The following is a 25,415-nucleotide window of genomic DNA, read 5'->3' as shown; positions in this document are numbered from 1 at the left end:
GTAGATTCAAGACTCACACCCAGATCATCTGAATCTCAATATAGTTCTCTGCATCTCCAGGTTCTTCCACAGGAGAAATCGGTTGAATCCTATGTTAATGATCCCTGGTGCCAATTGATACGTTATTCTTTCTCTAAACTGTATTGCTCTTTCCCCACAGATTTTTCAAGTGGAATTAATTACATGCAAAGGTATGGGTAGGCTAGTTATGGGAGTGGAGTGAGCCACCTTAATTAAGTTTTCCTCAATGCACATTAACTATTTTTTCCTCTGGGCAACATTACTCTGGCCTCTCCATGATAGTTCTACTTTTTATTTTTTCATATTGAACTTTACATGTTGTATGAATGTCAGATTGTGAAAACTTTGAGGATTGCTTGAGGTCTACTCATTTTGGTATCTTTGACATCCTTCTCAACAGTTTAATGCACATTAGTCAACACAAGAAAATGTCAAGAACTTAGAAAGAATGCTCCAAATAAGCTCATAATTTATCTAAAGTTAATGATAATTAATGACAGTAATGTATTTTTAACATGCATTTTAACTATCAATAAATGTTTCTAAAAATAATATCAATAAAGTAAGAGATCTTACCTAGACCATGTCTATGTGTTGACATTGGTGGTAAGACAGTCCAAGTCTTGGTTTTGGGATTGTAACATTCAACAGTGTTCAATGTCTTTAAGCCATCTCGACCTCCAATTACAAAGAGTTTGTCATCAATAACAGCCACACCAAACTGCAGTCTCCTGCCATTCATCATTCCTGCCTGGATCCACAAATTTGTTCTGAGGTCGTATTTCTCTATGGTTGTAGCTCCTGATGAAACATAAAATCAAACAATCACCATTTACTACTAATCTAACACACAACCTGCCCAAGACAGTGTACAAATTCAGATGTGAAAATACTCTTGTCACACTTATTTTTCTTAAAGACAATGTGGCAGAAAACTAAAGGGAGTAGTATTTTAACTACATTATTTCTTCTCCTTGGCAGAAACTAATTATCAAAGTAGACACAAATTTATAACTTGTTTGAATGTTATAATGGTCTCATGGCTAAACTATTGGTTCAATAGAATTATTGTTGGTCATGGCACAGTTCTGTCAGATTTTACAACTTTTTTATGTCACTGTTTGCCATAAAAAAGTAACATAATCCTAGTATAATTTCTGTATAATCTCTGTACAGTTTCTGAAAGTGAAGTGAATTTAATAAATTATTTACCATGTTTCTCTTTAAATTTGTTTTATGCCTTAAAATAACAGAACATTTTAAAAGTCAATTTGAGGTTATGTAAACAAATGTCAGCTATGCCTTTTAAGATCTTCTTTTAAAAAATGTATCTGGGGAATAGCTTAATAGAATGTAGAGACTAAACTGATTTTCTATCCTTATCAATCATGTTACAATCTCTAAATAAGATAGCTTATCTTTCCTAAAAGCTTTTTATACATAAATCTGAGAAATGGAATAAATCTAACTTGCCATATAGAAATTGAAAGCAGAAATAAGTTAAATTGCTGATGAGATATGTTTTTATAGATTTGGTTACACATTTCACGTTAAAAATGTCTGCCTTGAACCAGTTCACAAATGTTTATATGATAAACCATAGCTAACAAAACACTACTCTTGCTTTTCAGTGTTTGATCTTAGTGTTCAGATTCACATTCACCAGTGCTTTATCTTCAATGATTAAATATCCCTACAAAGGGAGTCAACATTCTTGTGTACTTTTCACATACTCACTAAAGATCTATTTTACTTGTAACATAATAAAAGCTTGCAAACTAGGGAAAGTATTCCTCAGGGTATTCACTTGTTATTTAGAAAGTAACCAGCAAGGAACTAAACAAATATGAACAACTTGGTAGGGGAAATTTTGCTAATTGAAATAAAATGAGTAAAATTGAGTAAATGCTCAAATGTTATCCAAAGGTAGCAAAGCAATAATAATATAGATACTAGGTTAGATGCATTTAATGTTTTTTAAGTTAATAAAAATATGAGCTAATTTCCATATAACTAAATATGAGGCATTATAAGATTAGAACTATTATTTTTAGAATAAACATAAATTGTAATGTTCAGAAAAGTCACTTATACTGATTAGTAACATAAGATATGCTTAAGTATATTTATTATATTTTATATTTGATGATTTATTCATCCATGTACAAAACAAAATTCCAAGGTGAACTAAACCACTGAATAATTTCAAGGTCATCTGAATTCTCAAAGCTTGATGGCATTGGCATTCACGAATGCTTCACTAAAATTAAGTTATATGGAAGTACCTCTCTCTTATGACTAACTCTTGACAAATATTGGTGGAATAGTGTAACCTAATCCCAATGAACCCAATTTCATGAGACTCATATTTTGCAGATACAGGTAGACAAAGAATTATTTGTACAACTGTACTTTCCATACTGTCCAAAACCTTGGTCAAAACCTTTGCACAGAAATTAAGGTCTAGTCATCCTTCTAAGAGAAAATAATTGGGAATGCATGAAATTAATGGCTTCTGAGCAACCAAAGGTGTTGTTATTCAAAGGGAAAAGTGAAGATTGATTTCAGTTTCAAAGTCTCATCCAAACAAGCTAGATGTATCTTAAATCTCAACACATGGCAGGATTTTTTGCTTTTACAGTGTTTTTCCTTGAACTGAGTCTTCAAAGGTGACCTCTGTATTTTATCCTAAAATTGCTACATCAGAAATTGAGTACATCCTGTCTTCATTTTTCAAATTAGAAGCTGTATTAATTTCCCATGGCTGCTATGAAAAATCACGTCAAACTTAGTGGCGTAAAAAAACCCACACATTTATCACCTTACAGCTCTGGAGGTCAGAAGTTCAAAATAGGTCTTATTGTGCTAAAATCAAGGTGTTGACAGAGCTTCATTTCTTTCAGGGGCTTTGAAGAAGTAAATTTCTTGCCTTTCCCATCTTTCACAGGCCATCCATATTCCTTATGACCCCTTCTTCCATTTTCAAAGCCAGAAGCACTGCATTTCTCTGACATAGATTTTTGTGATTCCTTTAGGCCCACCCCTTTATAATCTGAATTAATGCAGAACATTCCTATTTAATGTAGAATAGACCGCTTATGGTCAGCTAATTAGCAAACTTAATTCTCTTCACCACCTTAAAACTTTTCCACAGTTTTCTATGTAAGCTACCATATTCATGAATTCTGGGGATTCAGATACAGATATCTTTGGGGAACCATATTCTACCTGCCCCAGAAGACAACACCTATTTCCACTCTGCTGTTTGACTTTGCATAGTTATAGAAAGTTTAGTAGAACAAAACAAAGAAATATTTCTTGATTTGTAGAACTTACTTATAGTAGCCAATCTGATTATTTTCTCATTCAGTCAGCATGTAATATAAATATTTTATTTAGTTTTTAAGGATCACAAAGTTAAGCATATGCTTCCTCTTTTTCTAAGGAAAGCTATTAATAATAATGTTCTTTAAGAAATTCTCTCATCAGGAGTGCCTGGGTGGCTCAGTCGGTTGAGCGTCTGACTCTTGGTTTTGGCTCTGGTCATGATCACGGGGTTTGTGGGAATTAGTCCCATGCTGGGCTCTTCACTGACAACACTGAACCTACTTGAGATTCTCTCTCTCTGCCCCTTCCCTGCTTGTTCTCTCTCTTTCAAAATAAATAAATAAACATTACAAAAAAAAAGAAAAAGAAATTCTCTCACCAGTATACCCTACATTAGCTATCTGGATAAACATCACAATTCTATTATTACTATTTATTTTAATTTACAAATTTGTTTATGGGTTTGGTTGGTTTTCTTTGTTCATCAGAGTATATGTATTTCCTTAGTGGTTGCCTGAGTCAAAGGAAAGACAAAGCCATTCTCACTGAGAAATGTTACCCTGTTAAATGTGACGTAAAGGTACCATTTGTCATTATGTAAATTAAAAATAGAATATAAGTAACTATTGTGGTCATAAGTCATAAATTTGAAATGTTAAAAAGGAAAACTTATTTTAACATATAGTTACTTTGGAGGTCATGAAACTGTCACTAATTATCTCAAATGCCTGCATGACTTTAGAATGTGTGACTGCAGGCACAATAGAGTCCTGACAACTTTCATAAACTGGAAAGCACCTACTTTGAGACTCCAAACCATAAACGTAAGCAACTAATTAATGTTTAGGTTCATTAAAACAGGTATAATGAGAACATCTGGCTATGGAGGACCAATATTAGGACTGGTTAGATCCCTATTGTTTTGTATTTTAAACTCTAGATTACTATGGTAAAGCAGTTTGAAGTTTGCATTATTTCTTGTAGGGAATTTTACTATTATTCTGTGAGCTATAACTTTGTATAATAACAATATTATTTTATAAAATGTGTAGTGTAACTCAATAGAATCTAAGGAAATTTGTAAAACTTCCTAACTTAATGGAGTTATATAATTCAAAGATACATCTCATTCTTGGTATATTGAATAATGTGAAATAAAATGTCAGGCATTTTTGAGACCATATGACATTAGTCCCAATATACTAATCAAATTAGTATACAGTATTTATTGAGTACTTCTTATGCTCTAAGAGATCTACATGTATTAGTACATTTGATTTTTATTAAAATATTATGACATGGGTATTATTATTAGGCCAAATTTATAGAAAAAGAAGCTGAATCAGAGAAAGCTTTAGTAACTTGCTCAGTGTCTCTCAGAGAATAACTAGTTGAACAGCAATATTAAGCTGGCTCTAGAGCCCACTCTGATAAACACATATTTACTACCTTATCCTGGTTATAGAACAAGTTAATTGCACTTAATGCATGTGGCAGGCAGAATTTTATAAATGCTCCTTCTTGAGATTTAATGACCTATTTCCTGGATTGTGATAAGAAATCACTTCATTGGATTGTTATGCTGTGTGTCACAGTTCACCTTAATATGGGGAGATAACTTGGCTGGCCCTGATCTCATAAACCCTTGAACATGGAGAGATTTCTCTGGCTAGTTGTGGATGGGGAAGTCAGAAAGATATGAAGCATGAGCAGGACTCGACTTGCTCAGGTCAGGTATGAAAATGGAAGGGGCCACATGAGAAGGGATACGGGTGGCCTCTAGGAGCTGGGAGTGTTCCTTACTTGACAGCCAGCAAGGAAGCAATCTTTCAGGGAGATGACCTCCAGCTCTGGATGAGACCACAACCCTAGCCAACACTTTGATTTCAGCTTTTGACATCCAGAGCAGAGAATGTAGCCATGCCACCCTAAACTTCTGACTTACAAAACTGTGAGCTAAAATATGACCGTTGTTTTAAACCACTGTTTGTGGTAATTTGGTACACAGCAATAACGTGTACTTTGTTTTAATTTGCATTTTAAAAATTTATCAGGTATTTTTTTTTTCAAGTTGAACAACATAACTAGAAGGTAATCTATACAATGCAAATACAAAAGTATTTTCTTCATGACAAAAAAACACAGCAGGCTCTTGTCTCAAAATATCAAACCTAGAATAAGTGTTCAAGATATTATCAAAGTGTGGTTCTGGGTCTCTTTAGAGTTGTTTATTATACAGTCACATATGATTAAGTTGTAACAATAGCAATTAATATATACGCATTCCATTTTGGCATTACCGGTAGCAGGACTTATTCCAATATATGTAACTCAATCATTTAGCAACCTTACTTCTCTTGAACATAGCACAGAATAAAATGATCATAGTTTTCCGAACTGACAAAATGTCACAAAAAGCTATAAAGAAGTTAAAGCTCTTTTATACAACTCAAAAGAAAGGGCCTCTGGTCTTCTCACAAAGCCTTTCTACTATAATTTTAGTGCACTATTAATAAGCTCAATTACCCTACTCACAAGACTTTACAAACCAACAAGTGAGAGGGATCTGGATCCTTTGACAACAGCAATAGCTGACAGTGAGGAAGTAACCAGAATAAAAACGGTGTTTTCACTGAAATAGAACAATCATGCACATCAAATCATTAGGAAAAGGTTAAATTATGTTAGAATGTATTCTCTTGAAGGAAGCAGTAAATAGAGAGAAACATACTGGAAAAGTTTAAAAGCAAAGATTTTTTTATGATACTTAAAATATAAAACTTCAGGCTTTAAATAAAATAGCATTATAAAGAATGACTTATTTCTTGAATTTTTCATAGGATAAGCTTCTCATTGACTTTCATGTGTCTATATACTTATTGAAAATATAGTTTGGGATAATATTCTTACACTAATATAAAAGATATCACTGCAGGGAAAATATTTTTCAAAGACAGGCAAGTCACTACATTTTAGGTAATTTGTTATGTTTTATAAGGATGGCATTATAAACATTTCACACATAATAATTTCATATGTGCTGGATAAACATCCAACAAAATTCCACATTTCTCCCTTCTATAAATATAACCATTTGTAAGGGGTAATAGACTGATACATAGCTATGCATAGAGATATAAATGTAAATATATCATTAAACTTAATGCTGAATTTTGAGGTAGCTATATAAATTTCAAAAACATGGAGGGTATTTAGGAGGGCACTTGTTGTGATGAGCACTGGGTGTTGTATGTGAGTGATGAATCACTGAATTCTATTACCAAAACCAGTATTGCACTGGATGTTAACTAACTAAAATTTTACTTAAAAAAATCTAACATTATACTTAGTTTAAATTAATTTCACTAAATTCAGGAATGCCAAAAGATGCCAAGTTCTTAACTCATAGCTTGGAGAAACAAAAGTATGGAGCATAATTTTAGTTATTTGTATTTTATGTAATAATGCACCTTAATAGTTAAATGTCATTACCATTAAAATCTTAGAAAAATTTAAAAGATTCCTGGAAGTTGTTTAATCATATAAGCAAAATGCAAACATCAGTGTAATTTCTTTAGAAAAATTAAATTTACCTTTTAGCACCACTAAAAGTGAGTTATCTAAAAATCAGCAAGATAGGGGCTAGTTCTAGATAAAGAAAAATTAAAACTTTATGGAAATATGTCAATTAAAATGAATGGAAAGAATCACACTAATTTTGAACAAGATGGCTTGTTTTCAGAAATGTGAATTATTATCTTATATAATCACAATTAATATGATGATATTTTTACAAAATATTTATGAAATTATACTTGTATTTCTCTGGAAATTCAAATAGAAATATCAAAAATACATTTTTAAAAGCTGGATAATTTCTAAAACAAAGGAGTAGTAAGGGAAAAATGGTTACCAGGTTTTAAAAAGCATTATATAAGTATAGAAATTTTTAAAAATGCTTTATGACAAAGGAAATAACTGTATTCATAACTCTGAAATGAAAGCCAGACATAACCTTAATACACTTGATATTTATAATTTAATAAAAGTATCTGTCTAAACCAATGGAAAACATGATGGGGGTGGGGAGGGCGGTAGGGAAAATGGGTAATGGGCATTGAGGAGGGCACTTGTTGGGATGAGCACTGGGTGTTGTACGTAAGTGATAAATCACAGGAATCTACTCCTGAAGATAAGAGTGCACTGTATACACTATATGTTAGCTAATTGACAATAAATTCTATTAAAAGTAAATAAATAAATACATAAACAAACTAACTAAAAATTAGTTTTAAGATAACTAGTTATTCTCTGGAGAAAAATAAATAAGTAAACTTGGAGTCCTGTCTTACTCTTCATACTGGAATGCACTTGAGATGAACCAATGACTAAAGCACAGCTGTGTGGGTTCAAGAGAACCCACGACATGGTTCTCTTCTCAAGGCTTCACAGACATTAACATAGACAAGGAGGGGCGCCTGGGTGGCTCAGTTAAGCGACCTACTTCAGGTCAGATCATGATCTCACGCTCCGTGGATCTTGTGCTGTGTGACTGAGCCCCACATCAGGCTCTGTGGTGATGGCTCAGAGCCTGGAGCCTACTTCAGATTCTGTGTCAACCTCTCTCTCTGTCCCTCCCCTGCTCGCGCTCTGTCTCTCACTTTCTCTCTCTTAAAAAATAAACATTAAAAAAAAAACAAAAAAACAGAGACAGGAGATTTTAAGTAAATTGCCCTGGGTTACACATTATTAAAACCTTAAATATCTTGGAAGATAAAAAAGGAGGTGATTGATTTTTACTTCTAGGTAGACTTAAGAGTGAAGTTCCATGAGGGAAGGCCATAAGACCCAGAAGTTATAAAATAAATATGAATATATATGATCACCAATCATCTAAATATAAAATACAGTTACATCAAAAATATATAAAGAAACAAAAGACTGAGAACATTAAAAACAAAAACTTTTTATAAATGTAGTGAAGGGTGAATTTCCTTGATGTATAAAAAGCCTTTAGAGATCAAGAACTAAATTAGAAACATAAAAATAGTAACATGTTAATAATACTAGCAGGTAATTAATGGGAAAGCAATATGAACAACATGTAAGCATCAGAAATTTTACTTAAGGTTTTCTAAGATAACCTTATTATATTCACAGCAGATTTGGAAAGTGAGTAATTTTGATATTGACATCAAAATCAGCTGGTTGACCTTAAATTGATGCAACATTTTCAAGGACTACTGTGTGTGCGTGTGTGTGTGTGTATAGTAAAATACATAATAAATTTAGGAAATAGTGGGAGTTGAATTTTTGATTTGTAACTTCCTATTAAATATTTTATCATAAATATGTCTTAGTCCTATAAATGAAATACTAATTTCTTTTTAATACCAGCTTTTGATGTTACTAATGATGTCATAGGAAAGAGACTTAAAAAGATAAGCCAAAATTGTAATTATTTCTATTATTATTACTTAGCCACCTTTTTTACAGCAAAGAACTCATTTATTAAAATAACTTTATTGCAAAAGAACACGTATATTAAAGCATTATTGCAAATACAGTTTTTTCATATTCTTAAAAATATTCATTAAACATAAATTCATGTGCTAACATTTTCAAATTAAATACTTATTTTCACAATTAACATTTGCCAAAAATCAGCCAAAATCTTGCTATTTTGATTGTTATTAAAATGCCCTATGTCCTAATTAATAATTTTTGTAAAATATTTATTAGAATTTTTCTAGCCTTTGCTGAAAATGTGGGTACCAGTGAATGATAGGAAAAATTAATATTGTGACAATTGGGTTCTAGTTCTATTATTGACTATATAACAAAATACCAGTCATTGAAATGCTTTTTCATAAGTATAGCAAAAGAACACGAGGTCTTATTGATCTCCACCTAAACTATAAACTCTTGGAAAATACATTTTTGCCTTTTTCATAAATGAGTACCTACTTTACAAAGATATATTAATGAAGGATCTCTGTGATCTACTGGTGTTTGCTCATTTAAAGTAAAGTATTACATTAATACCACATTAGGTGAAAGTGTAGTGACTTCTACTTATCTTTAAATCTCTTACTTAACATTCTCTAACTCTATCACAGAAGTAACTTAAGGTAGCCCTGAGGAGTCCTTCTTTGCCAGAGAAGAGCCACACATTGGAGGGTTAAGATCTAGTTTGTATGAAACATATGTACAACACACATAGACTTATTCCCTGTGGATCTGCAAAAGGAGACTTAATTTAGAAAACAGATGTATCTATTATCGCTTACTGTTCATTCACAGGGAGATTGATCAAAAAGAATACTGAGTGCTCAAGAATTATAATTATTGTGGGAAGTTCATCATAACGCACTAATTTATTATTCAATCCACATTCATAGAAAGACCTACAGAAGACATATAGTGACTTGGCCCAATTCCTCTGACTACTAGAAGGCAAAATAAAGTTATTATTAGACTAAATGTTGTAGAATTTGACTTATAATTTTAACCCTGATTTATCCTCACAAGAGATACCAAAAACAGTTACAACCAAAATAGTCACTAAGCTTTGTTTCTTTCTAGTAAGGATGAGGCTAAGAAAGGAGACTTCATTGACAGGTGATTCACTTTTCACCAGAAACAGCCTTCCTTGACTCCTCAGTAAAGAACATGGCTTCCACAGATTCCTAATTAGAGAACTGGTGGTTACCAGAGGGGGGAGCTGAGTGAGGCATGGGTTAAATAGGTGATGGGGATGGTGAGCACAGGGTGATATACGGAAGTGTTGAGTCACTATATTGTACACCTGAAACTAATATAACACTATGTTAGCTAACTGGAACTAAAATAAAAACTTAAAAAAAAAATGACTTCCAGGGACTGAAAGTCCCTTGTCTGGAGACTCCCTGAGAATGATGTAAACAACCAGAATTGGGGCACCTGGGTGGCTCAGTCAGTTAAGTGTCCGACTCCTGATTTCAGCTCAGGTCATTATCTCACAATTTGTGAGTTCCAGCTCTGCATCAGGCTCTGGGCTGACAGTGTGGTGCTGCTTGGGATTCTCTCTCTCTCCCTCTGTCTCTGCCACTAGCCCTTGTCTCAAAATAAGTGAATAAATAAATAAACTTAAAAAAACAACAGCCATATTTTAACAACACGTGAGCATCTTTCTTGATTCTAAAGAGTGTTAAAGAATTGGATACTTTGACTTGGCCTTGTTCTTCATCTGAGACCCTTGGGGAAGTATGGTTCTCTCCTAAAAATATGTTAGCAGACCAGTAAATAGATGCCCATGACAGAAGACAATCCTTTGTGTCGGAAAAACAAACTGGGCTTACACTAACATGTTTCATGGTTTTGAGTTGTTTCTATAATTTTGTGCAAACTGATGACCTTGAACTGGTAATCTCCAATGGTATATGTCAAGTTTAAAGAAAACGTACTGAAGGGGAACCAAAGTGACTGAATGAAGTTACTGAGGCAGATATCAAGTAGGGTAGTACTCAAAGGGCAAAGATGAAAGAATAAGCTTTCTTTTGTTATATTGCTTTTCTTCAGAAAAACTCCGACAGTATTTTAAAATTATCTCACCCACCTAATTGCAAATGCTCAGGTTTCTCTGACACAGAATTGTAAGTGAATCATTTTCTTAAAGCTACATGACGATTACTATTGAGTTAAATGCTTTAAAAATTATCCAGTTGTAAAATTGCTGTATTAAAAGTCATTCTTTAAAAGTTCTTGATAGTGAAGCTTGTACAGCTCAAGCTAAGGAAGTAAAAAAGTCAGGTCAAGATGGTTAATTCCACCTATCTATTTCCCGTTCCATTTTTGCCTTTCAACAATACTGATAATGATGCATCGAATTAGAGACAAATTCAGGGTAAATAATCCTTTCAAGTCTTTTGAATAAAGAAAGAAAAATAACAGGAGCTTATTCTTAAAGTTAGATAATTTAAATTTTTTAAATATATGAAAGTCCAAGGCACACATTAAATATTTAAATGTCATAATAATATATGCTCTATAATCAAATGATTCAATAAAAAATACCTCAAGGAAATTAAGATTTTTATTTTATAATTAATAATTAATGCTTTTCCTTCCTTGTTTTTAATCAGCATTTTTCTTATTATTACCTTTATTAAGAAGATTTGCTTTTAGTTCATGTGAAAGAAGTAGGTAGGACTCTCTGCTCAGAAACCTGGCTGTTAATTGACCTGTGGCTGCAACAGGGCACCAGCAAGGAAGCAATACAAATATGCTGAAATCAAAGACTATACACTCAGTCCATCACAATCTAAGAGAAGAGTCACTGCCAGTGTGGTCTTCCTACCAGTGTATCTGGGGTATCTCTTTAGGCTCCATTTATTGTTCACAGCTGTCATGTGTGAAATGATAAACAGAAGATATGAAACTTCAATTTCATTTTTTCTCTCTTACCTCCAAAGAATATCAAACTGAAAAAGCTTTTAACCATTGGCTTACTCTTTCTTTGGAACTAAAAACAGTTGACCCTTGAACACCACTGGTTTGAACTGTGTGGGTCCACTTACAGGAGGAATTTGTTTGGGTACTGCACAGTATCGTAAATGTATTTTCTCTTTTGTATGATTTTCTTAATAACATTTTCTTTTCTCTAGCTTACTTTATTCTAAAAATACAGAATATATTACACATGCAAAATAACGTGTAAATAGACTGTTTATGTTATTTGTTAGGTTTCCAGTCAACAGTGGGCTAATAGTAGTTCAGTTTTGGAGGAGTCAAAAGTTATACACAAATTTTCAGCTGTGTAGGGATCAGTGCCCCAACTCACCCACTGTTCAAGGGTCAACTGTAGTCTCATACATGGCTTCTCCTAAGCCAGAGGGTCCTCTGCTTACCTGCGATGGAACTGTATTTAGGAAAGCTCACTGTGGTCACTTTGTGTCAAGAAGAGGGCAGTGCCTCTCATAATCTTAATTCTCCTTCAGCCAAAGAAAAGAGGGCTGCTTCATAGACTTAGGCCTACAAGAAGGACCTTGCAGTTGCCATCAACCTCACACCCTAACATTCTAATCCTATTTCTTTGTATCAAGCAGCATAATTTAACAACGACTCCTCAAATTAGACAGTGTTTGCTTTGAATAGTTCTGATATGCATGAATTTCAGTTACCATGGGTTAGTTAAATAACACCCCCCCCCCCCGCAACAAATTTCAACTACTGCAATATATTAACTGTGAAAAATTGCATAAAATGCAAACTTTGCTATTAGTTCTGTGGTCCACAAATCACTACTTAAAAACCAGATGTACATCACAATCAGTGGCCAATCACATCACTTCTTTCAAAGTCTGCAAGTGATTGCTCATTGCACTTCTGTTACTGAGTTCATGCACAGGCTATTGTGTCACCTTTTTGTCTCTTTATGATAAAGTCACTGTCATTTTACCAAAATGAAATAAAAATAAAAATAAATAGATGAATGAATAAATAAAGGATAATTGAAGAGAGAATTGCCTAACAAAGGGGTAAGTGGAGCATAAAAGAGAACAGTGATAATGCTAGAAGGGAAATTATAGTAGAATCACAGACTTTCTTACCCTGTTGGTTGAGGATTTCCTCTGGAGCTTTTACCCCCAGCCTGTACTTGCACTATTGGGCTTCCTGTGCATGCAGTCTGACCTTGCTCTCATACCAAAAAGAATGCTCTTAGGCAGATAAGCAGGGAGGTTGGGAGGTTGCTTGTGGTGGAACCTCATGAACAAGTACAGAAACTGTCCATTCCATCCGCCAATACGTTCAAGTTGGGTCAAGGGAAGGTGGCGTTTGACATACAAGTTTCCTAGAAATACTGTACAGAGGTTTATTTTCTTCTATAGCTGGGGTTGGAAAACTTTCTATAAAGGGCCAGATAGTAAAAAATGTAGCTGTGGGTCTCCTTTTGGGTCTATTTGTTATAACTATATGATTATTATAGAGTAAAAACAACCACAAACAATAGCTAAACAAATGAGAGAGGTACAATAAAACTCAATGGCTATTGAAATATGAATTTCACAAAATGCAAATAGTCACTAAATATTTTTCTTTACATTTTTTCCAGTTAGCTTTTTTTAAGTTTATTTATTTAATTTGGGGGAGAGAGAGAGCACAAGCTGAGGAGAAACAGAGAGAGAGAGAGAGAGAGAGAGAGAGAGAGAGAGAATATCCCAAGCAGGCTCCACACTATCAGTACAGAGTCTGATGAGGTACTTGAACTCATGAACTGTAAAAGCATGACCTGAGCCGAAATCAAGAGTCAGATGCTTAGCAAACTGAGCTACCCAGGTGCCCCATCAATTCTTATGATATAAAAACCAAAGCCATACAAAACCGATAGTGGGCTAGATTGGGCCTGTGGGCCATAGTTTGCCAACCCTTGCTCTTAGATGCCAATATAATACAAGCAAAATGCCACCTAACCAATGTTTGTTGGTTATAATAAATCAAACAAGTCTTCATTTTTGAAAGAACAAATTGAATTTCCATATAGCAATTTGTGTACCAGTTTTATTAGAGTAGCCTTCCCTACTCAATCTTCATAAAACAGCAACACTGGCCCCTCATCCTGTACACCCCCTCCCACTTTCTTTATATTTCTCTATAACTAACCATCAAATGAATTATTTCATACTAACATGTATTTTTGTTTATTGTCTCCTGAATATAAGTTAAGCTATGACAGGCCAGTGACTTTTGCTGTTTAGTTGGCCAGCACAAAGAACAGTGACTAGAAGTTTGTATGAATATTTGTACCAGAATTAGAAAATTCAAAACGAATGAGTTGGTAATCTGGGAACCCAAGAAATGCTGAGGAACCAGCTATAGCAGTGAGACAGTTATAGTCCAATTTCATAGGGGCGCCTTGGTTGCTCAGTTAAGCGTCTGACTTCGGCTTAGGTCATGATCTCACAGTTCATGGATTCGAGCCCCGCATCCAGCTCTGTGCTGACACCTAGAGCCTGGAACCTGCTTCAGATTCTGTGTCTGCCTCTCTGCCCCTGCCCTGCTCATGCTCTGTTTCTCAATCTCTCTCTCAAAAATGAATAAACATTAAAAAAGTTTAAAAAATCCAATTTCATAATTAATACTTTCCAATAATTGGGGCAGAAATTTAAGGAAAAAAAACACAACAAAATCTATTTTTTCCTAATTTTGGAGAAAAAGTGATAGCAGAATTCTCAGAAAGTTGAATTTTCTAATCAAAATGTGAACACCTATATAAAAATTATTTTAATCTAATAGAATTATAGTTAAGACTGTCAAATATATGAAGTTGTTATTTATTCATGACCATGCTTCATAGGTAGACATTGGCAATGGTCACCTGTAAACAAGAAACTTAAAAGGAAATTAGAATTTTGTACAACAAAAAATGTCTGTAACTAAAACCTTATGACAATAGATGGAGTCAAGCTTAAGAGTAGTATACTAAATGAAAGTAATTTATTTGTATAACTGCTATAAAATAAACTTAACTTAATTATCCTTAAAGTATAATATCTGCTTTTAAAATTTGTTTAATTTTTTTAACGTTTATTTCTTTTTGAGAGACAGAGAGAGCATGAGCATGGAAGGAGCAGAGAGAGAGGGAGACACAGAATCAGAAGCAGGCTCCAGGTTCTGAGCTGTCAGCACCGAGCCTGATGTGGGAATCAAATGCACCAGCCGTGAGATCATGATCTGAGCCAAAGTTGGACGCTTAATAGACTGAGCCACCCAGGTGCCCCTCTGCTTTAAAATTCTTATCTGGATAAATATTAAATTGATACTGACAATTCAAATTTATTATTATTTTTTATTACATTTATTTATTTTTTGAGAGACCTAAAGAGACAGAGCACAAGTTGGGGAGGGGCAGAGAGAGAAGGAGACACAGAATCCGAAGCAGGATCCAGGCTCCGAGCTGTCAGCACAGAGCCCGATGCGGGGCTCGAACTCATAAACCGTGAGATCATGACCCAAGCCGAAGTCGGACACTGAACCGACTGAGCCACCCAGGCGCCCCTGACATTCAAATTTTCATGCAAAAGCATAGCTAACTGTTTTTATAAGTGAATTTCATGTTGTTCATAAACTTCCTTTCAAATGAAACTTTGTCTAGAGGTCAGAAGCTTACTAGTGTGATTTTTCTTCTTAGGTGTCTTTGTTCTTTGAACCATCAAAGTCTCAACCCCAATGACTAGAGGCTTAAGTGTGGACAAAAATTTACTAGTGATGAGGGCACGGGGGTGGTTCAGGTGGTTAACCATCTGACTTCGACTCAAGTCATGTTCCTCTATCCCCTTCTCTCTTTCTGCCCCTAACCCCACTCATGCACACACTGTTTCTCTCTCTCTCAAAAAGAAATAAATATAGAAAAAAATTACCAGCAATGAATAATATATAACTCTTCAAAATATTACTCCCACTACCATTTACTGAATCAGTGTTCAGTTAAGGTTTTTATATGTGTTCCTGTCGGTATTTGTCACAGTGTCTCAGAGATATGAAATACTATATTATTCCTACTGTATATGAGAAACACTAACATTTGGAATACTTACTCATCTTACCAAAGCTCACACAACTCTAATTGTCTCATTTTTACTAAAATGAGTAAATGGCATGCACCAAAAGTTGTTTCAGGTTGTTGGTGAGGAGTTAAGCCTTCAAATCTATAGTTAAGTCCTGAAATAATTGAATTTTTAAAAAATCCCTTATATTTCTAGTAAATGCCCGTTAATAGGGACTTACATAAATATGTATACATGTATGTGTACATTATGTACTTATATGTATATATAACTATATTTTTCAAAAGTTAAATCTAGTACAGGAATTTATATTTGGTTTGGTGTTTTGACACAGAATGGAATGCTCAGCTTTTTGTGTATAATTTGCTTTTATTTAAAATACAAAGTAAGTGCATAAATGTACAAGTATACTCCTACATGACACAGATACTGGGACTTTCTGAGGCATCAACATTTTCACTTTTCCTATCTCCTGCTTATTGCTCCAGAGAAATTGCAATTGGAATCACCCTCATCATTGAAATTATTATCTCCCTCTCTCAGCAGGCATGGTTGGATTCCTTGAGTAATATATATAGTTTACATGACTCCAATGTGGTAGAGTAAATTAAATGTGCTTATCCCCTTTGGTATTTATTCATGAAATTTGCTCTCACACTTAAATTGCCTCTTGGTGGATATATCATTATTTGTATGGATCATTATCTATAAGTGTACATTTGTATTTCTGAACCACATTAATGCTGCATGGTCTTAAAGAATTCCCTAGAAGTTAGACACCAAGACGACTTGAGTGTAAAACACAACTAACATACAATCCTTCAAAAGCTTTGATGTTAAATAAAAATATATCCTGTAATTCTGGTGTATCAAATAATATTTCATATTCATAAAAGATGCCAAAACGTCCAGGTTGCTATTCAACATACGAAATGTTATTATTAGGAGGATAAAACCATGAAAAAGAAAAAAAAAAGTTTAGTAATGATTAGGCACAGTGAAAACAGCACTTTTTGTGATTTATTTAGTCACATATTTGTATAGTTTTTAAGAAGTAAAGACATATTTGCAGTGGTATTTTCCACACATTTTTTTTTTTGAAGATCATGTATCTTATAACATCAGCTGATATACCTCTTAAACATAAATGTGCAGTGGCCACAAAGAATAGGCAACAACAGATGTTGGTGAGGATGCGGAGAAAGAGGATCTCTTTTGCATTGTTGGTGGGAATGCAAGCTGGTGTGGCCACTCTGAAAAATAGTATGGAGGTTCCTCAAAAAACTAAAAATAGAACTACCCTACAACCCAGCAATTACACTACTAGGCATTTATCCAAGGGATACAGGGTGCTGTTTCGAAGGGACACATGCACCCCCATGTTTATAGCAGCACTATCAACAATAGCCAAAGTATGGAAAGAGCCCAAATGTCCATCAATGGATGAATGGATAAAGAAGATGTGGTATATATATACAGTGGAGTATTACTCGGCAATCAAAAAGAATGAAATCTTGCCATTTGCAACTACATAGATGGAACTGGAGGGTATTATGCTAAGTGAAATTAGTCAGAGAAAGACAAAAATCATAGACTTCACTCATATGAGGACTTTAAGAGACAAGACAGGTGAACATAAGGGAAGGGAAACAAAAATAATATAAAAACAGGGAGGGGGACAAAAGAAAAGAGACTCATAAATATGGAGAACAAACTGAGGGTTACTGGAGGGATTGTGGGAGGGGGGATGGGCTAAACGGGTAAGGGGCACTAAGGAATCTACTCCCAAAATCATTGTTGCACTATATGTTAACTAATTTGGATGTGAATTTAACAAAATAAAAAATCAAACAAGTTAAAAAAATATTATACTGATTGACAGAAACTTTAAAGAATGTGAAATGTGTGATTACGTCCATATGAAGTTCAAGAATAGGCCAAACTAATTTAAGTTGAAAAAAATTAAGGAGTAATTCTCTTTGGAGCTGTGGAAGCTGGGGCTGATTAAAAAGGGATATGAGGTAACTTTCTGGGGTAATGGCAATGTTCTCTATCTTGTTAGAGGTTTGAATTATATAGGTATATATATTTGGAAAAAAAACTAATTTAAGGTTACACTTAAGATTTATGCATTTTACTCTATGTTAATTTCACCTAAAAGCTCTAAAAATATTCAAATCTAGTTAATAAGCATGCCAATGTTTTTAGGGTGAAGTGTGTCTATGTCTAGAACTTTGAATGCATTACAAAATTTGATGGATGAGCAAAGTGTTAACTATAAAATCCAAGCTGAATATATGGATATTCACCGTATGATTCTTTTAACTTCTATATGCTCACAATTTTTATAAAATTTTGGGAAAATGAAATACTTAAAAAACTGATGTTTTCAATGTAACTGGATTGGTGTAATAAAAGTGCTAAGTATGAAATGCTAAGATATTATAAAAGATGGACAAGATGCAGCTAAGGGGTGGGAGGATTTTAAGTAGGGTCAGACTAGTAAAGGCAGGGGTGATGAAAGATAAAAGACACTGAAACAAAAGACAATGTACATGTATGGATAGTATTGCGACTTGTGTAAAGCTTCAAACCTGAGGAAATGAGTTGCGAAATTTGATAAAGATTAGAGATTTTATATCAAGACATTTTTGATGGAGAGAAAATAGGCAAAATCTGCTGGTTAAATTTGAAATGATAGCCAGTGAAGGATACATACACTAATAAAGAATGGGCTCTATCTAGGTGACTAATGAAGGATTATTATTATTATTCATTATTTTGCATTTAGTGATTATGCTAAAAGTCATGACAAATTGGTTTGCCAGTAGTGAGCTGGATATGTAGAACTGAAAGAGACTAGAGGTAGGGAGATCATTATGTAGCTTATTTATGTGCTGTGAGAAAAAATAAGTTTATCTGAGAAACACATGCATTACCCCAGGTTTGTAGGCATAAGGTGATAAAGCTTCAATCAATGTAGTGGAAATGCTGATGTAAATCAGGCAGGCTCTGATAACTGATTAGTTATGGAAGGCAGAGCAATTCTGATGAGAGACATTTAAAGCCAAGTTAGATGGAAATATTGCTGATAGGGTATATTCTAGACAGGATATTAATGGCTTTTTATAGCAGGAAGTATAATGACTTTGTTCAAATTACACTGCTTTTATTTAATAATTATACCATGTATTTTATATGTATCTAAAAGTTCCTTTTTTCACATGGATAATTTGTTCTTTGAGGAAACAATATCAACATAAAAGTTAAACAAAAAAGAATATTTTGAACACTTTTAATAAACTTTTATTTTTAAAACAATATACTGAATGTGATCTTTATAAATTTGTATTCATGTATGTGAATATTCTGGAGATTAAGCAAATACATGTATTTGTTATCTAAAAATACTAATTTAATAATTCTTCATATCTATCCTTAGAATAAAATTTAAAATACAGTCTGAATTCTTATAAAATGTCTATTATATTCCATTTTGAAGATGTGTTATTGAAAGGTAAAGCTTCTGAGAAATTGATCAAATAGAGAATTTTAAATTAAGGGGAAATACTTAAAATATTTATAATTCTGTGTGAATAAAAATTAATTTACAAAACATGAAAGAGAAATAAATATAATAGAGAATATTTAATTTTCTCAATTACCTACTTTCTTATATTCCTAATGTGTTCCCTAGAGAACTAGTCCTAAATGTCAGTAAAATCCTAAAGAAAAATCATATTAAATATTAAAAGTACATCAGGCTTTTATGGTGGCATTTAAAAAAGTCACTTTCAACACATCTCATCGTTAATAGGTTAAATGTGGGCAAAAGGGTAGGCGAAATAACACTGATTTTGGAATTACACAGATCTCTTCATTTAAAATCTATCTTAACATACTTAGTAAAAGGTACAAATTAAGAATGTTTCTCAGGGGTGCTGGAGTGGCTCAGTTTGTTAAGCATCCAACTCTTGATTTCAGCTCAGGTCATGATCTTCAGTCATGAGATCCAGCCCCTGGTAGGGCTCTGTGTGGAACCTGCTTATAATTCTCTCCCTCCCTTTCCCTTGGCCCCTCTCCTGCTTGGGCATGCTCTCTCTCGCTCTCGAAAAAAAAAAATACCAACCTTTCTCAAAATCAAATAATTAAGAATATGCTCTCAACATGTTTGTTGTACAAAGTAAATGAAATTTTGTATATGGTGATGCTTAGAAGTAAGTATTGAAGGGGGCACCTGGGTGGCACAGTCGGTTAAGCGTCCAACTTCAGCTCAGGTTATGATCTCACATTTTGTGAGTTTGAGCCCCATATTGGGCTCTGTGCTGACAGCTCAGAGCCTGGAGTCTGCTTCGGATTCTGTATCTCCCTCTCTCTCTGCCTCTCCCCTGCTCACACTCTGACACCCTCTCTCTCTTAAAAATAAATAAACATTAAAATATTAAAAAAAAAAAAAAAAGAAGTACTGAGGGTCACCTGGGTGGCCCAGTAGGACTCTTGATTTCAGCTCAGGTCATTATCTCATGGTTACTGAGATCAAGCCCCATGTGGGGCACTGTTCTGAATGGCAGAGCCTGCTTGGGATCCCCTCTCTCTCTCTCTTTCTCTCTCTGCCCCTCCCCCACTCTGTCTCTCTCACTTTCTTTCTCAAAATAAATATTTTTAAAAAAAATAAATAGGTATTCAAAGTATGCCATTGATGAAATAATTTTAACATTTTTCAATGTTCAGTTACTGAGGACCTGATATAGATTCGTGATATTTTTTTCTGCTTGAAGGATTATATTAGGAAAATTATTTAGGTAATAGCGATCTCCTATTTACAGTTTGTTTTTTAGATCTTCAATTATAAAAAAGGAGAATTTCATATGAACACAATTTATACTCATAAATGTTCTACTTCAAAGTTATATATACATATATACATATACATACATATATATGTACAAGATTTGTTCATTTTGGACATCTACTAAGATCAGTTAAATAAGTTGTAAACTAAATATGACAAATATTTACCAAAAGCCTACTAGAAGTAACAATATTGATCTATTACATTAGAATAAATATACTTATTAATTTATACTTGTAGTTCTGAGTATCTGCTAATGATCATACAGATCCAAGATGTATCAATTTCTTTTTTTTTAATGTTTTATTTATTTTTGAGACAGAGAGAGAGCATGAGCAGGGGAGGGGCAGAGAGAGAGGGAGACACAGAATCTGAAGCAGCCTCCAGGCTCTGAGCCATCAGCACAGAGCCCGAGGCGGGGCTCGAACCCACAAACCGTGAGATCATGACCTGAGCCGAAGTTGGACGCTCAACCGACTGAGCCACCCAGGTGCCCCAAGATGTATCAGTTTCTAATTAAGCTTGAGTTTGAATTACATTTGCTATCAGGAGAATGTGTGGGGATTTGATCAAATTGCTAGTGAATCATCATCTATGTTGTATCTAGCTGTTCTAATTTAGTACATGATATAATTTAATACTTTGAGTTAGAATTATGATCTCTATTTTAAAGATTTAGACTTTTAAGTTATATTTGAATAGTACTCCCAAATTTGTGAATACTCAGAATTATTTAACCATGGATGTATCAATTATCTACTTTATAAATATGTGATAGATAGGAAAAAGTCAGGCTGCTAACAGTTGAATTCTAAACAAAATACCTACATTGCAAAAAGTATAGGACATAAAGAGGTAAAATAATCTATGAAGAAAAATTCTAAATGGAAAAGAAAAAGCAGGCTTCTGTTTATTGGAGAATAGAAGACAGCTGATATGCCCTCTAGTTATAACACCAAGACACCTGAGAAAATTACTATCATAACACTATTTTTTTGCATTGCTGGACTTCAACGAAAGTGAGAAGGGCACAACCAAATATCTGAAAGAACAGTGAGATAAAACCTGAGAGAGAGCTAACCAAATACAAAAGCCAGTACTTCCTTAGGAAAGATGTCTACACCTGTGATAGGATCTGGAGCACCTGCCCTTGGCCTACCATAACGTGGAAGAATGAACCAGAGGCTTTGCGTGAAGTCTGGAGCTTTGAAGAGGACTGACAGGACTTATGTCAGAGGTGCCCCCAGTTCTTGGTTAAAGCTAAACTTGTTGGAGGCAAACATCCCAATTGAGTCCTCTCAAAGCCTGACGAATGAACTATGACTTCAAAATAATATTATCCAACAGTAAAAGAATCAAATTAACAAAAATGAGACTTGTCAGAAATAACAGACAACACTTAGACTCTCAATCTTTTAAATGTTGAGATTATTCATTACGGAATAGAAAATAAATATGTAAAAACATTTAAATAAATAACGGATGAAATTTAAAAGTAAGTAAGATGAGAACATGAATGATTATTTTATAAATCTCACAAAAGAGAGAATTTTCAGAAATGGACACTGTTGAAATTACAAATCCACAGGGGCCTCTGCATCACCAGGATGGATAAGCTTGTATAAGACTATCTTCATGAGAGTAACCATAAAGTGACAGTTTTAAAATACTCCAAAAAATTAGCTGTTTAACGACATTAGAGACTAAAAAAGGCAGCTAACACTTAAGAGGTCAAAGACCCATAGAAGAGATGAGCATTGAAGTGAGCTGAACAATTCTTGGTCCTTTTCCCCATAAGAAATGCTCATTCACAAGCAGCCAGAGACCAAGAGCCCTGGGAATATTCATTGCACAGGCTCCTTGGCAGTGTCATGGTGCAGGGAAGATACTAAGTGCATGCACTTCTACACAACCAATGCAGTTAGGACCTTAGCCTCAAAAGAGAGAATGGTGGGGCATTGTTGCTTGTCTTCTCTGTGCATTTGCTGCTAAGACATATCTGATGAGAGGCAAAAATCTAGGCAGAAGATAGTAGCTAAAATGCTAAAAATTAGCTAGGGCTCATTCTTCTGAAAATAAAAGGGTATTCAGGGCCCACAATAGATGAATGGCTCTCACATGGATATTGAAAACAAACTAGGGGTAGAGCAGTCCTCAAAATACTTCATTTTAGTCTCAAATCATCCAATCCTGATTTGGAAGATGGGTTTTCCTCTTACTCAAGTGTCTGCCAAAATGAAAGTAAATTCTCTCTGAGACAATGTAATGTTATTCACAATTTCTATATAGAGGCATCATTTTTCCAGAAATCGCCAAGTATTGCTATGCTATTATTTACAGCAAACTTGTAAAAAATTAGCTTTATTCTAAATAAATAAATATAGAAAAAATATTAAAATAAAGAAATAAGGAAAATGAGAGGATTACCCCAATGAACTGTTTCTATTGAACTTTATACTATATGATATAGGCAATTAGATCAAGACAATGAAATAGAATTTGGAAAAATAAAAATGAAGGAACTAATATGTCATTCTATATCATTATATACATGATTTTATACTTAAGAATTCAATATATTCAAAACTCAATTATTACTAAGAAAAAATATAAAGTTATGTCAAAACATGGGAGCTCATTATGTAATTTTTTCTACTATTGTTATGCTAGAAAATTTTTATATTAAGGTCTTTTTGTAAGGCAGAAAATTGGTTTAGAAGACAATCTGGCCCTATGGTATAATTTGGTGATGCTATAAATTCTTATAAACTTTCCAGAAAGAAATTGGCTCATATGTCACAACCACTTTACCTTCCCACCCAGTAATTTTTCATTTGGTAAACTTTATAAAGAACACTCAAATGTTAGGAATAACTCTTGATGCATGCAGATGCTAACGATCACATCATTTAAAGAAAACAGAATTGGATCCTACCAAGTGTTTAATAATAGGACTAAGCTCAAAGAAGCTGCGGTGTTTCCATATGAGTAAGAATTAGTAAGCTTCTTGATATGATGTATTTTAAAATTTTAATGAAATATAAATTAACACATGTAATATAAATAATGAATAAAAGCAACACAAATAATAATTTCAAGTAGGCTAATAAACCAACATATATTTAGAACCTTATCTAGATAAGCACAGAGACCGAGATGAAGACAAATGTAAATAGGTATATCTCTATATAAATATAGATATATAGTTATGGCTGTACACACTCATACACACATACGTAGAAATTGGAGAAAAGAAATATACCGTGCTGTTAACAGGGATTGTGCTTAAGTTATAAGCTCATACTTGATTTTTCTTATCTATACTGTTGTAGTTTTATCAGATTTTCAATATGTGGTTTACTAGATTGAAAAAAGTTATCTCCAAAAAAAAGTACTATTTTCTGATAGGTACAAAACCAAACTATTCCTATTTCTAAGAAATTGTCTAATAATCAGTTAATATCAGAATATATACCCAATAAAGATATTTTCATGCCAATATTTTCCCTTAAACACTATCACCAAATTTTATTTCATAGTTTACATGACTCATACATAAGTCAATGCAAGCACTTGAAAGTAAACAATTGGTGTTTTATCTTTAAATCAACCTTTTTAAAAATTTATGATGATTACTGTGTGATTTTTAATAAATTTCTTAGCAAATTGATTTTTAAAAAATATATTTAATTTTATGTCCCCTCATTTCTCAATTCATAGTAGAACAAATATGAATACATATAATAATCTTTTAATTGGACTTAAAATGTGCTATATATTGCTATGTTCTTAAATATTTATTTTTCAGTATTTTTCTGTTATAAAAGTGAATTAAATCATGCTTTCTAAAACACTGCAAACTTCTGTTTATGGCTTGAGTCTTTTTTCTCATTTGATTCATCATTTTTGATGTTCACTTGAACATTCAAAAATGAACATTTTTGAATGTTCATATTAGCATAAAAGGTACTTACCATATATATATCATGATATAAATATAAATGTCATTTATATGAATATCTTTTTGTCTTCTTCCCTTCCCTGTGCCGTATCACCGTTATTTCACAGCACCCTGATAGTCTCATGTCTCCAAAGTTCCTACATGCCTTGGCCTTATTCCACATGATTAGGAAGGTCAGACCAGGTTTCTGCTGAGTCCCTTGGGAGTCCCTTTGGTATGAAACATGTTGGAATGCCTTGTGTTTTACTTTAACCTCTTTACATAATACTTCATCTCATTTAATGAATATAATTTTTACAGAAACGGATATAATACTGAGAAAGAGTAAAGTATACTAGAGATTTTAAGTGACACTCTTGCATTTGAATAGGCACCCCCTGATTTCAAAGGCTGCTTAACCAGCCTTTCAAGACCTCTGTAGCTACAAATCAGAATTGATCCTGTAAAGTGCCTCACTGAAGCCTACTGTGTCTAGCCTTCACTACCATGCTTTCATTTCCCTACTGGCTATAATTCAGCCATAAGGGATTTCACTCCATTTTTTGGAAGATGTCACTTTTCTTCAACACTAAACATTCTCCTTTGATGTACCTACAGTCTGGAACTCCCCACCAAGACCAACCTCTCATTCCAACAATGTGCTAAACTAATGCCTAATAGTTCTTTAGATTTCTGCTGGGAAAACGACAACAACCACAACAAAAGAGCA

At 33.7% G+C, this 25,415-nt stretch overlaps 1 protein-coding gene across 2 annotated transcripts in view; it reads right to left on the bottom strand.

The window, feature by feature from the left end:
• The window catches only part of KLHL1 (kelch like family member 1), a 362,245-nt gene that overhangs the window by 95,726 nt on the left and 241,104 nt on the right, over positions 1–25,415 (bottom strand). For both annotated transcript variants that reach the window (XM_019415576.2, XM_019415577.2), the window contains exon 7: positions 598–822. In XM_019415576.2, coding sequence (XP_019271121.1) covers positions 598–822 — 225 coding nt within the window. The remainder of the gene's footprint in view (positions 1–597; positions 823–25,415) is intronic.

Source organism: Panthera pardus, unplaced genomic scaffold (genome assembly GCF_024362965.1).
Source record: "Panthera pardus isolate Hobbes unplaced genomic scaffold, ASM2436296v1 HiC_scaffold_1, whole genome shotgun sequence".
Lineage (NCBI taxonomy): Eukaryota > Metazoa > Chordata > Mammalia > Carnivora > Felidae > Panthera > Panthera pardus.
Note: the sequence above shows the minus strand (reverse complement) of the source record. Positions and strands in the feature narration are given on the sequence as shown.